This window comes from Coregonus lavaretus (genome assembly GCF_964263955.1).
Source record: "Coregonus lavaretus genome assembly, chromosome: 11".
NCBI lineage: Eukaryota > Metazoa > Chordata > Actinopteri > Salmoniformes > Salmonidae > Coregonus > Coregonus lavaretus.
Window position 1 is genome coordinate 49,192,529 of NC_139998.1, and position 12,589 is coordinate 49,205,117.

A 12,589-nucleotide genomic window follows, 5' to 3' on the forward strand; every position below is an offset into this window, starting at 1 on the left:
GGACTTATTTTACTGTACTGATCAACAACATTTGCATTTGATGTTATAGCTTCAGCTGTAAGACGGCAAGAAAAGATAGCCTACAAAGCTGGAACCTACCGGTATCATCTTGCATTGTAAAGTGTTCTAGCCTGTATGGACATTGTTTAGCGAACAGTAATTAACGGTTTTAAGATTTCTACATGTCGTGTCGCATTATTCAAGTGTGTTAACTTCTGTGCAGCATGAATGGGTGAGCTATCATGATGCAGCCCAGACTGCCAGTGCTGGCTAAGAGGAGCAGGCACGGTGGGGAGCTAACATGATGCAGCCCAGACTCCCAGTGCTGGCTAAGAGGAGCAGGCACAGTGGGGAGCTAACATGATGCAGCCCAGACTGCCAGTGCTGGCTAAGAGGAGCAGGCACGGTGCGCTCGTGCTATCAGGGGGACATCGGCTGCGCTGATAGACAGACTTGATCCGTGAGATACATTTGACAGAAGTACCGAAAGCAACAAAAATTCTAGTACCAAACAGTTTTTCATGTTCTAGTATCCAAAAAGTACAGAAGTTTTACCATGCAACACTTCTACACACGCGCGCGCGCCAACGCCTCCCCCTCACGGCGGCTCACACACACCCAAACTAAATTAAACTTCATAGTTGATTAATGGCCGGCAAATACAAGGAGGGGAGCGAGCCGCAAGAAAATGCAAAGTGAGCCAACGTGTTGATAACGTTCAATTCAGGGTGAATATCTGGACAGATCTCATCTGTATGAGGTGTTTCCGCCACCGAGGAGAAACGATTGCCCGAAATATATCAATAAAACAAATGCTCTCCTCCAACAAGCTATTTGTGCAAAAGCAATCTGTTTTTTCTCTCTCACCTTGTACATCTAAGTAAGCTCCAAGACGCAGGTCATTTTTCTTGGAAATTGAGCATAGCAAGGTCTTCTGGGCATTATGGGGGGGACAGAACACATTTTTCAATCAAGCAATATTTGGTAATGAAATGATGTCCGTGTGAATGAGGAGGATGGAATTCAATGTGCCATGTCGTTTTGCTGGAGAGGTGAATAAGTTCTCATGGTGACCTTGTTGGCTGGCCTTTCCCCGACCTCTCCATGTCAACAGTAGCAGCCCAACACAACAATGCACTCTTACTGTCTTCAGGGGGCACAGAGACATATATGGAGACCGAAAGAGGAGGGGGATAGAGAGAGATGGACAGAAATAGAAAGAGGAGTGAGAGAGAGGGGGAGGGAAAGAGACAGTGAGAGAGGGTAAGAGAGAGAGAGGGGGAGGGAAAGAGACAGGGAGAGAGGGTAAGAGAGAGAGGGGGAGGGAAAGAGACAGGGAGAGAGGGTAAGACAGAGACAGGGAGAAAGGGTAAGACAGAGACAGGGGGAGAGGGTAAGACAGAGACAGGGAGAGAGGGTAAGACAGAGACAGGGAGAGAGGGTAAGACAGAGACAGGGGGAGAGGGTAAGACAGAGACAGGGAGAAAGGGTAAGACAGAGACATGGGGAGAGGGTAAGACAGAGACAGGGAGAGGGAAAGAGACAGGGAGAGAGGGTAAGAAAGAGACAGAGACAGGGGGAGGGAAAGAGACAGGGAGAGAGGGTAAGACAGAGACAGGGAGAAAGGGTAAGACAGAGACAGGGGGAGAGGGTAAGACAGAGACAGGGAGAGAGGGTAAGACAGAGACAGGGAGAGAGGGTAAGACAGAGACAGAGGATAAGACAGAGAGAGGGGGAGGGAAAGAGACAGGGAGAGAGGGTAAGACAGAGACAGGGAGAGAGGGTAAGACAGAGACAGGGAGAGAGGATAAGACAGAGACAGGGAGAAAGGCTAAGACAGAGACAGGGAGAAAGGGTAAGACAGAGACAGGGAGAAAGGGTAAGACAGAGACATGGGGAGGGAAAGAGACAGGGGGAGGGAAAGAGACAGGGGGAGGGAAAGAGACAGGGAGATAGGGTAAGACAGGGAGAGAGGGTAAGACAGAGACAGGGAGAAAGGGTAAGACAGAGACAGGGAGAGGGAGAGGGAAAGAGACAGGGAGAGAGGGTAAGACAGAGACAGGGAGAGGGTAAGACAGAGACAGCTCCATACCTTCCTCAGGCTCCTCTTCCTCAACGTGGCCCCAGTTGTTCCTCTCAGTCTCCCTCTGCAGACTCACTACCTCCAACATGGAATCCCCCTGGCCATCCTTCTCACCACCCTACACAAACACACGGTGCGTGGGATTCATCTGTTAACACATTACTATAAATATTTTACCAAGAGATTGCAAGTGGACTGGTCGATAATGTATAACTGCAACAGCACTGACAAGTCAATTCTACATCGCAAAAAAAAAATATGATTTTGTACAGAGCTGTTGAAAAGTCCCTCTTTAGACATCCTCAATATGTTTCAGAGTGCCTCCGTTTGAAAAAACACCTTCTAAAGTTAGCATCACCTTTGCCACTGCCCGAGGGGAGCGCGGTGAAAATATAATTACACGTACAGGAGGAAATTAAATAGAGCGGCAGCGGAGAGCACCAAGGATACCACCGGCAGTCTTTTGGCCAGAGTGTCTGGCAATAGGGTTCACAGGGAGCCCGTGCAATCAGAGCACAGAGAGACTGGGCTCACTCAACTATGCAGGTCACTTCTAAAGTTGGGCTTTGTCACATTGCACACAGATGGTTTTGTATCACTGTGGATTAAAGCTAACGCTTTAGCACAAGGGCCCTATTTTAACACTATACTATACATCGAAGACATTTATAGGCAATGCATTACCATAGTTAACTAATTGCTTCTGACAGTCATACGTGACATGACAAATGTTTGCAGTAAAACCACTTGGCCCTTGTGTAGGATCCTCCACTAATACCTCACCAAACCCTTTTCATTTCCTTGTGAACCAGGTGTAAAATATGTTGAAAGGTCGACAACAGTGACTTCTGTTACTCCACCTTTAATGAGAGAACCGCGGAACAAATAAAATCATACGTGGCTAGTGGCTGGGATTAGAATCTTGTGCAAGCACTACAATAGTTATCTTTTAATTAGCTTCTAACTACAGCAGTCGGCTTTCTTTCCTGCCTGCTGATTAGATAACTAGAGAGAGAGGCAATCAGCCAGGGTCCTAATTACTACAGCCAGATAATGAGAGGCTTCCTCGTATTAGGGTTCCCAATGCTACAAAAGCCTACGTCCCAAATGCACCCTAAGCCGTGCACTATATAGGGAGTAGGTTGCCATTTGGGATGCAACCGTAGCCTCCGTTTGCTGCCTCACATGCTCCCAGAAGCAGAGTGGAGTGGAGATTTTCCTTTCAAAAAAAAGAGGCAAAGGGTTTATGTTTCCAACCCAGGCTTGTTTTGGCTTTCTAAGCACCTGCGGATTAACCGGACTGGATGGGGATGCACTTGTGTGCTGGGCCGGCAATTGAATGAGTTGTCGCTCTCATGCATTTTTCATTTGGATGAGTTCGGAGGAGGGGCATGGGTCAAGTAGATTGGGTGTGGTTGTATGTGTACGCCGACAGGCTTGGTTGCAGTGTAGCTATCTGATTAGATAATAGAGGGGGATCTTGATCGTTCTAAGTGGCTTTGTTTCCTGTGTCTATGCAGGGTCATCTAATTCTCACTTTACATGGAGGACTACCAGAAGAAAACAATACGACCGACACATCCACATTTGTGCAAGGTATGCTTTAGTCATGGTATCGCTTTCGTCTTTCGAGTCCAAATTCGTAGGACCAGTAAGCAGAACGCACAACATCCCTACTCTTGTATTGTCCCTTATTCACTAGGAACAAAATGGAAGCAAGCGGGCCAAAACAGGGAGGACTACTTGAACTTGACCAATAAGACAAGGCTGTTATCATTTTTCCGTCACAAAACATTAGGTGTGCTCTTTCAAACAGCCCTATTTTTTCATCTTTCTTGTAGGCATTTGCCTTTTATTATAGACATTGCGTTTGCCGGGAAGGAGCTAGAGACATTCAACTTTGGCCTTGTTGTTACGACCGTTGTCATGGTAACCTGACAGCTGCATGTTCTAAATTCCTCCTTTTAAATTGACTTTCCACTGCTTTCATTTCTTCACATTCACAACAGTAAGTTAGCAGCTTGCCGTAGCCTACTTGTAAATAATTACCTTGTATTTTCCTGTTATGGTGAATAAAAAGTTGCCTACTCAAAACGTTGTCAGATATGTTCTGGTAATTATATGAGCTGGCTAGAATTAGGGATGTGCATCTCTCCTTCAAAGCATGATTCGATGCACATCTAGATACATGGGCTCTGATACAACACAGGAACGATACTTTTAGTTTGAAACGATTTGGTTCGATTCGATGCACTAACATTTGTTGCATGAACACACTCATTTACCATTCTAATCTGACACCAATGGAGCTCAGGAACTGGGCCTCTGAGCTGGATCTGTCTGAGCTGACTTCGCTGAGCGACCCTCTGTCTGTGTGTGTGATTTGGTTTTACATTACATTTACGTCATTTAGCAGACGCTCTTATCCAGAGAGACTATCCTTGTGGGTACCAGAAGTCCTCCTCCTTGTGGGGACCAGAAGTCCTCACCAGGAGAGTAAAGCAAGTTAAATTCCAACAAGTGGGGACATTTCACCGGGCCCCACAAGGAAAAAGGCTTTTTTAAACTTAGGGGTTAGGTTAGAATTTGGTTTAGCGAAAATACAATAGATTTTTCGGTCCCCACAAGGATAGTAAAACAAACGTGTGTGTGCGATGGAGCACATGAACTGAGCATTTCTGCTTTTTGTTAACTTGTCATTTTAGCAGATGAAAAGTGTTTTGAGCTAGTAACATGTCAATATTTATCTTTAGAAATGAACTATAAAACAGCTTTTGATTTCACACCAGTCTCAAAAGCGAATGGTTTTGACCGTTTGTAACTTTACAGTGGAGCTGTATGCGCCCGTATAGTGCGGCTCGCAAAAATGATTGCTGTCCTTGTTATGAAATTACAACTTTACCCTGTTCATGTAAAAATGACCAAATGCTCTGACTGTTTAAAGCAAAACTACCAAAACGATTTCTTATGGTGAACCTGGCAATCGAAAAGCCCCAATCTGCAGTTAGATGTGCGATCAGAAAGATGTGAGTTGTGTCCACTCTGGTAGCCTACACAATAGTAAAACACTATTTGCTACAGTGCATTTGTTAACAATGACCCAGCAACTTACATTGCTTGTCACCCAACTAATAGAGCCTGTGATTTGACATTACGAAAGCCATTTTACAAGCATTTGAATGCTGAAGGTGGCGCGAGCAGCTACTCTCTGTGCGCACAACGACTTGAAGATGAATGACTGTCAATCACACGCATGTACATGCTTAGTTCAATAGGCTATTTTAGGAAAAGAACGCATCAATTCAGTCAAAGGATTAGAGGTATTTTCGGGGTGGGGTGGGGGGGGTGGGAATAAAAACATCAGTTAACCGCTGGAACAATTTGGGCTCCTGCCGACCGATGCACTCGTATCTTAAACATTTGAACCGGGGACTGATGTGAATCGTTACATCCCTAAAATAAATACATTATTAATTGATTTTATTTGGCAATATTCCATTACATTAATTCTTACCATTAAATATAGGCCCTATGTGTATTGACTGTAATCAGGACAGGGGTATGTCGGCTAAGTGTGTCTCGTCTGTTAATGAGCAAAATAAGAACTATTGATTTCATTTGCATGGCGCAGCCATGGGCTACACAGACCAGTAACATAATTTTTATTATGCTCTTCTATTCTTTTGAAAATAAATGTTGTTAGTCTTATGTTTCATATTTGAGATTCTTCAAATAGCCACCCTTTGCCTTGATGACAGCTTTGCACACTCTTGGCATTCTCTCAACCAGCTTCAACTGGAATGCTTTTCCAACAGTCTTGAAGGAGTTCCCACATATGCTGAGCACTTGTTGGCTGCTTTTCCTTCACTCTGCGGTCCGACACATCACAAACCATCTCAATTTGGTTGAGGTCGGGGGATTGTGGAGGCCAGGTCATCTGATGCAGCACTCGATCACTCTCCTTCCTGGTAAAATAGCCCTTACATAGCCTGGAGGTGTGTTGGGTCATTGTCCTGATGAAAAACAAATGATAGTCCCACTAAGCCCAAACCAGATGGGATGGTGTATCGCTGCAGAATGCTGTGGTAGCCATGCTGGTTAAGTGTGCCTTGAATTCTAAATAAATCTCAGACAGTGTCACCAGCAAAGCACCCCCACACCTCCTCCTCCATGCTTTACGGTGGAAAATACACATGCAGAGATCATCCGTTCACCCACACCGCGTCTCACAAAGACACGGCGGTTGGAACCAAAAATCTCACATTTGGACTCCAGACCAAAGGTTAAAATTTCCACCGGTCTAATGTCCATTGCTCGTGTTTCTTGGCCCAAGCAAGTCTCTTCTTCTTATTGGTGTCCTTTAGTAGTGGCTTCTTTGCAGCAATTTGACCATGAAGACCTGATTCACACAGTCTCCTCTGAACAGTCGATGTTGAGATGTGTCTGTTACTTGAACTCTGTGAAGCATTTATTTGGGCTGCAATTTCTGAGGCTGGTAACTCTAATGAACTTATCCTCTGCAGCAGAGGTAACTCTGGGTCTTCCATTACTGTGGCGGTCCTCATGAGAGCTAGTTTCATCATAGCGCTTGATGGTTTTTGCAACTGCACTTGAAGAAACTTTCAAAGTTCTTGACATTTTCCGGATTGACTGACCATGTCTTAAAGTAATGATGGACTGTCGTTTCTCTTTGCTTATTTGAGCTGTTCTAGCCATAATATGGACTTGGTCTTTTACCAAATAGGTCTATCTTCTGTATACCCCCCCCCCCCTACCTTGTCACAACCCAACTGATTGGCTCAAATTCATTAAGAAGGAAAGAAATTCCACAAATTAACTTTTAAGAAGGCACACCTGTTAATTAAAATGCATTCAAGGTGACTACCTCATGAAGCTGGTTGAGAGAATGCAAAGAGTGTGCAAAGCTGTCATCAAGGCAAAGGGTGGCTATTTGAAGAATCTCAAATATAAAATATATTTTGATTTGTTTAACACTTTGTTTTGGTTTCTACATGATTCCATATGTGATATTTCATAGTTTTGATGTCTTCACTATTTTTCTACAATGTAGAAAATAGTAAAAAATAAAGGAAAACCCTTGAATGAGTAGGTGTTCTAAAACTATTGACCGGTAGTGTATAATGAAAACGACCCTGATGAGGTTGTGCTATCTAGTCCTACTAAGTGCCCAAGTACCTGTTTGAGTTTGAGGTAGAAGGTCTCGCTGAAGGCCTTGCGGCTGAAGTACCAGAAGCGCTCGTTGGCCGGGTAGACGCGCACCAGGGTCTCCAGCAGGAAGCGCACCGGCTCCAACACCTCAGTCACCACCAGGTCCACAGCCACAGTCATGTACACCTGCTTGTCTGGAGAGAGACCACCACAAAGGTCAAGGTCACACACTGGAGGGCTAGGGGTGGTGGGGGGGGGGGGGGGGTAAAACAGAGCATAGAGGAGTAGGTGAAAGGGTCATAGGAGAGGCTTAGGCTGCCTCTGTGTTTGTAGTGCCAACAGTGGCTGCAGAATTTAAACAGATTAAGTACCATGTAGGCTACCTGCCCCAGTCAAAGTGGGTGTTGCGGGTTGACACAATTGAAGTGGATAAAGTGTAATGGTATTAACTTGCTTTAATTGTATGTTTAGAGGGAAGAAAGCATTTATCACCTGCTGTTTTAAATTAGGTACACCAACATGATTTACTTACAGAGAAAGCTTGGATCCCACAGCAGCCACTAACTATCATACTAGGGACAGCACCGCACCTACTCGCTGACCTCACCATTCCCAGAGGAAGATACAGACTATTGATAAATGTAGAACTGAAATCATATTACTACAACCAAGAACAACAAACTCAGTATCTTTGAATATTTATGAATGATTTAGAATCTAAGGAAACTGCATTCCAAGTGATATATCATGATGAAGAACAGCTGTCCTACAGCACCAGCTTCATCCAAGTGAAAAAAGTGACGTCTGGGGTAACAGATTTTGCCACATTACATTTTTGGGCTGGGAAAAACAATTGCAAGAAATATAAACAAGAACAGATAGCAATCGCTGAGGTGTAAAACAGAGGGAAAAATAACCAATTTCACAGTGAGAAGGTTATATTATTGTAATTAACCAAAAGAAACGTCTACAAAACTGCCTTGTAAAGAATGGCCTAAATTACGATACGGTCGAGGATAAAATGTTGGTTTAGAAAGATGTTTTAGGAAACGGCATCCCTTCAAGCTTCAGATACCATAGGACTACTTTCCCTGTGTGCCAAATCGCTGACAACGAAGAAGGATTTGTTTAGTTAAGACCGCTAGTGCTGTTGTTTTTAGAAGTCTAGTCTCTCCCAGTTGTGACATGAAGTAAGCTGTGTGGTTTAAAGGGATGGTTCTTCGCTAGATAGTGTAGAGTCAAAGCCTTGCGTCTACAGTCGAAGGCTATTTTGTATAACTTAAACAATTCCGTTCATGTTTTGTGGGCAGTGTGCTAGTGCCTACAGCTTCATATAAAAATAAAAAAAACTATTAGCTACAGTATAAAACTTAAAATCTATAAATCTATAAATCTATATGGATTCCTAAATGTTCTGGCTCACAGAAAAACATGAATATCTAATGTTTACATGCATGTTCTGCCAGCCAGTTACAGTATTATCAGCAGCTACTTCCTATTCTCCCTGTGTGGTTGTGGAACAAGTGTGGCTTTGTAGTTTAGACTACCTAACTCCCCTGAGATGGGTTGCTAGGACAAGCTGCCATATAGATTCAAGTCAAACTCTCCTGACTTTCGAGTCAGCAACTCGCTTGCGCTGCTAATTTGTTTGATATACAGTACCTTCAGAAGGTATTCATACCCCTTGACTTATTCCACATTTTGTTGTGTTACAGCCTGAATTCAAAATGGATTAAATAGATTTGTTTTCTCACACATCTACACACAATGCACCATAATGCTATGACACTCCAAATTGAGCTCAGGTGCATCCAATTTACTTTGATCATCCTTGAGATGTCACTACAACTTGGAGTCCACCTATGGCCAATTCAATTGTTTGGACATGATTTAGAAAGAAACACACCTGTCTATTCAAGGTCCCACAGTTGAAAGTGCATGTCAGAGCAGAAACTATACCATGAAGTCCAAGGAACTGTTCCAAGATAGAATTGTGATGAGGCATACATCTGGGGAAGAGTATAAAACAATTCCTAGAGTGTTGAAAGTTTCTAAGAGCACAGTGGTCTCCATCATTGGGAAACAGAAAGAATATGGAACTACCCAGACTGCCTAGAGCTGGCCGTCAGACCAAACTGAGCAACCGGGTAAGAATGACCTTGGTCAGGGAGGTGGCCAAGAATCTAATTACCACACTGACAGAACTACAGAGTTCCTTGGCTGAGATAGGAGAACCTGCCAGAAGGACAACAGTCTCTACAGCACTTCACTAATCTGGGCTTTTTGGGAGAGTGGCCAGACGGAAGCAACTCCTGAGAAAAAGGCACGACAGCACACCTGGAGTTTGCAAAAAGTTATGTTAAAGACAGAGCAGAAGACAAAACACGCAAAGCACCATGTCTGGAAAAACCATGCACAGCTCAGTACCCGTTTAACACTCTCCCTACCGTGAAGCATGGTGGTGGCAGCAGCATGCTATGGGGACACTTTTCAGCAGCAGGGACTGGTAAGGATAGAGGGAACAATGAATGGAGCCAAATACAGGAACATCCTTGATGAGAACCTGCTCCAGAGTGCAAACAACCTTAGACTGGGGTGAAGATTTAAGTTCCAACAGGACAATGACCCCAAACATACAGGCAAAGCAACGCAGGAATGGCTTCAGAACAATAATGTGAAAGTCCTTGAGTGGCCCCAGCCAAAGCCCAGACTTGAATCCCATTGAAAATGTGTGGAAAGACTTGAAGATTGCTGTTCACCACCGCTCCCCATCTAACTTAACAGCACTTTAGAAAATCTGCAAGGAAGAATGGGAGAAAATCCCCAAATCCAGATGTGTAAAGCTGATAGACATACCCAGAAAGACCCACAGCTGTAATCGCTGCCAAAGGTGCTTCTACAAAGTATTGACTCAGCAGTGCGAATACTTATGTAAATGAGATATTTATGTATTTAATTTACAATACAATTTGCAAAGATTTCTAAAAACATATTGTGTGTAGACGGGTGAGATTTAAAAAAATATTTAATCCATTTTGAATTCAGGCTGTAACAACCACATTTTGAATAAGTCAAGGGGTATGAATACTTTCTGAAGGCACTGTAATGAGTTCAGTGAGGCTATGTCTTGCACTGATCGGTAGTGTCTTACTGTACATTACACTGGGCCCCGATATATGAAAAGGTGCCAAAACCAACGTTTTCAGACAGTCTATTTGGCTGCCTGTGTCAAAAAGGAGAAATATTACATTTTGCAAGCCCTCTAACAGAAAAGGTGGTATCAAATGTTAGAGGCAGTGACTATTTTGTGACTGTTCAAACTACAAAATGTTACCACAATTTTAGGCAACTACATCATTTCACTTGATAATTATCTAAAAAAAACATTGAACATTTAATTTAGAACTTTTTTATATAATGGCCTGTTGGTTGAGTCAAAATAAATCATAAATCATATATATATATTTTAAAGGTGCTAGCTATATAGAGTGAGGGAAAAAAGTATTTGATCCACTGCTGATTTTGTACGTTTGCCCACTGACAAAGACATGATCAGTCTATAATTTTAATGGTAGGTTTATTTGAACAGTGAGAGACAGAATAACAACAAAAAAATCCAGAAAAATGCATGTCAAAAATGTTATAAATTGATTTGCATTTTAATGAGGGAAATAAGTATTTGACCCCTCTGCAAAACATGACTTAGTACTTGGTGGCAAAACCCTTGTTGGCAATCACAGAGGTCAGACGTTTCTTGTAGTTGGCCACCAGGTTTGCACACATCTCAGGAGGGATTTTGTCCCATTCCTCTTTGCAGATCTTCTCCAAGTCATTAAGGTTTCGAGCCTGACGTTTGGCAACTCGAACCTTCAGCTCCCTCCACAGATTTTCTATGGGATTTAAGGTCTGGAGACTGGCTAGGCCACTCCAGGACCTTAATGTGCTTCTTCTTGAGCCACTCCTTTGTTGCCTTGGCCGTGTGTTTTGGGTCATTGTCATGCTGGAACACCCATCCACGACCCATTTTCAATGCCCTGGCTGAGGGAAGGAGGTTCTCACCCAAGATTTGACGGTACATGGCCCCGTCCATCGTCCCTTTGATGCGGTGAAGTTGTCCTGTCCCTTTAGCAGAAAAACACCCCCAAAGCATAATGTTTCCACCTCCATGGTTGACAGTGGGGATGGTGTTCTTGGGGTCATAGGCAGCATTCCTCTTCCTCCTCCAAACACAGCGAGTTGAGGCCAAAGAGCTCGATTTTGGTCTCATCTGACCACAACACTTTCACCCAGTTCTCCTCTGAATCATTCAGATGTTCATTGGCAAACTTCAGACGGGCCTGTATATGTGCTTTCTTGAGCAGGGGGACCTTGCGGGCGCTGCAGGATTTCAGTCCTTCACGACGTAGTGTGTTACCAATTGTTTTCTTGGTGACTATGGTCCCAGCTGCCTTGAGATCATTGACAAGATCCTCTTGTGTAGTTCTGGGCTGATTCCTCACCGTTCTCATGATCATTGCAACTCCACGAGATGAGATCTTGCATGGAGCCCCAGGCCGAGGGAGATTGACAGTTCTTTTGTGTTTCTTCCATTTGCGAATAATCGCACCAACTGTTGTCACCTTCTCACCAAGCTGCTTGGCGATGGTCTTGTAGCCCATTCCAGCCTTGTGTAGGTCTACAATCTTGTCCCTGACATCCTTGGAGAGCTCTTTGGTCTTGACCATGGTGGAGAGTTTGGAATCTGATTGATTGATTGCTTCTGTGGACAGGTGTCTTTTATACAGGTAACAAACTGAGATTAGGAGCACTCCCTTTAAGAGTGTGCTCCTAATCTCAGCTCGTTACCTGTATAAAAGACACCTGGGAGCCAGAAATCTTTCTGATTGAGAGGGGGTCAAATACTTATTTCCCTCATTAAAATGCAAATCAATTTATAACATTTCTGACATGCGTTTTTCTGGATTGTTTTGTTGTTACTCTGTCTCTCACTGTTCAAATACCTACCATTAAAATTATAGACTGATAATTTCTTTGTCAGTGGGCAAACGTACAAAATCAGCAGAGGATCAAATACTTTTTTCCCTCACTGTAGGTTGAGTCCGGAACGCCCTGGACAGGATCATTAGCTACAATTATCCAGAAATGAAAAGCTCAGCACCATTAAAGTCTACCACATCCCCTTTCCCCTGTCTCTGACCCTGATAACCACTGAGGTTGAACGCTGCTAGCACTCTAAACACATCCCAGAGCACAACAACACTATTGCTATTCAAATAAGCTTTTTACTGCAGAGAAAGAATCTTCTGGTCTCAAAAAAAGCAAATAAGTACCTTCCCC

At 43.6% G+C, this 12,589-nt stretch overlaps 1 protein-coding gene across 1 annotated transcript in view; it reads right to left on the bottom strand.

Moving 5' to 3' along the window:
- Positions 1 to 12,589, bottom strand: part of LOC311137243 (rab GTPase-activating protein 1-like) — a gene marked incomplete at its 5' end in the record, with an annotated part of 195,819 nt that overhangs the window by 149,632 nt on the left and 33,598 nt on the right. Inside the window, 2 exons of the mRNA XM_084171626.1 lie at positions 2,093 to 2,201; positions 7,280 to 7,446. Of these exons, the coding sequence (XP_084027752.1) occupies positions 2,093 to 2,201; positions 7,280 to 7,446 (276 nt within the window). The remainder of the gene's footprint in view (positions 1 to 2,092; positions 2,202 to 7,279; positions 7,447 to 12,589) is intronic.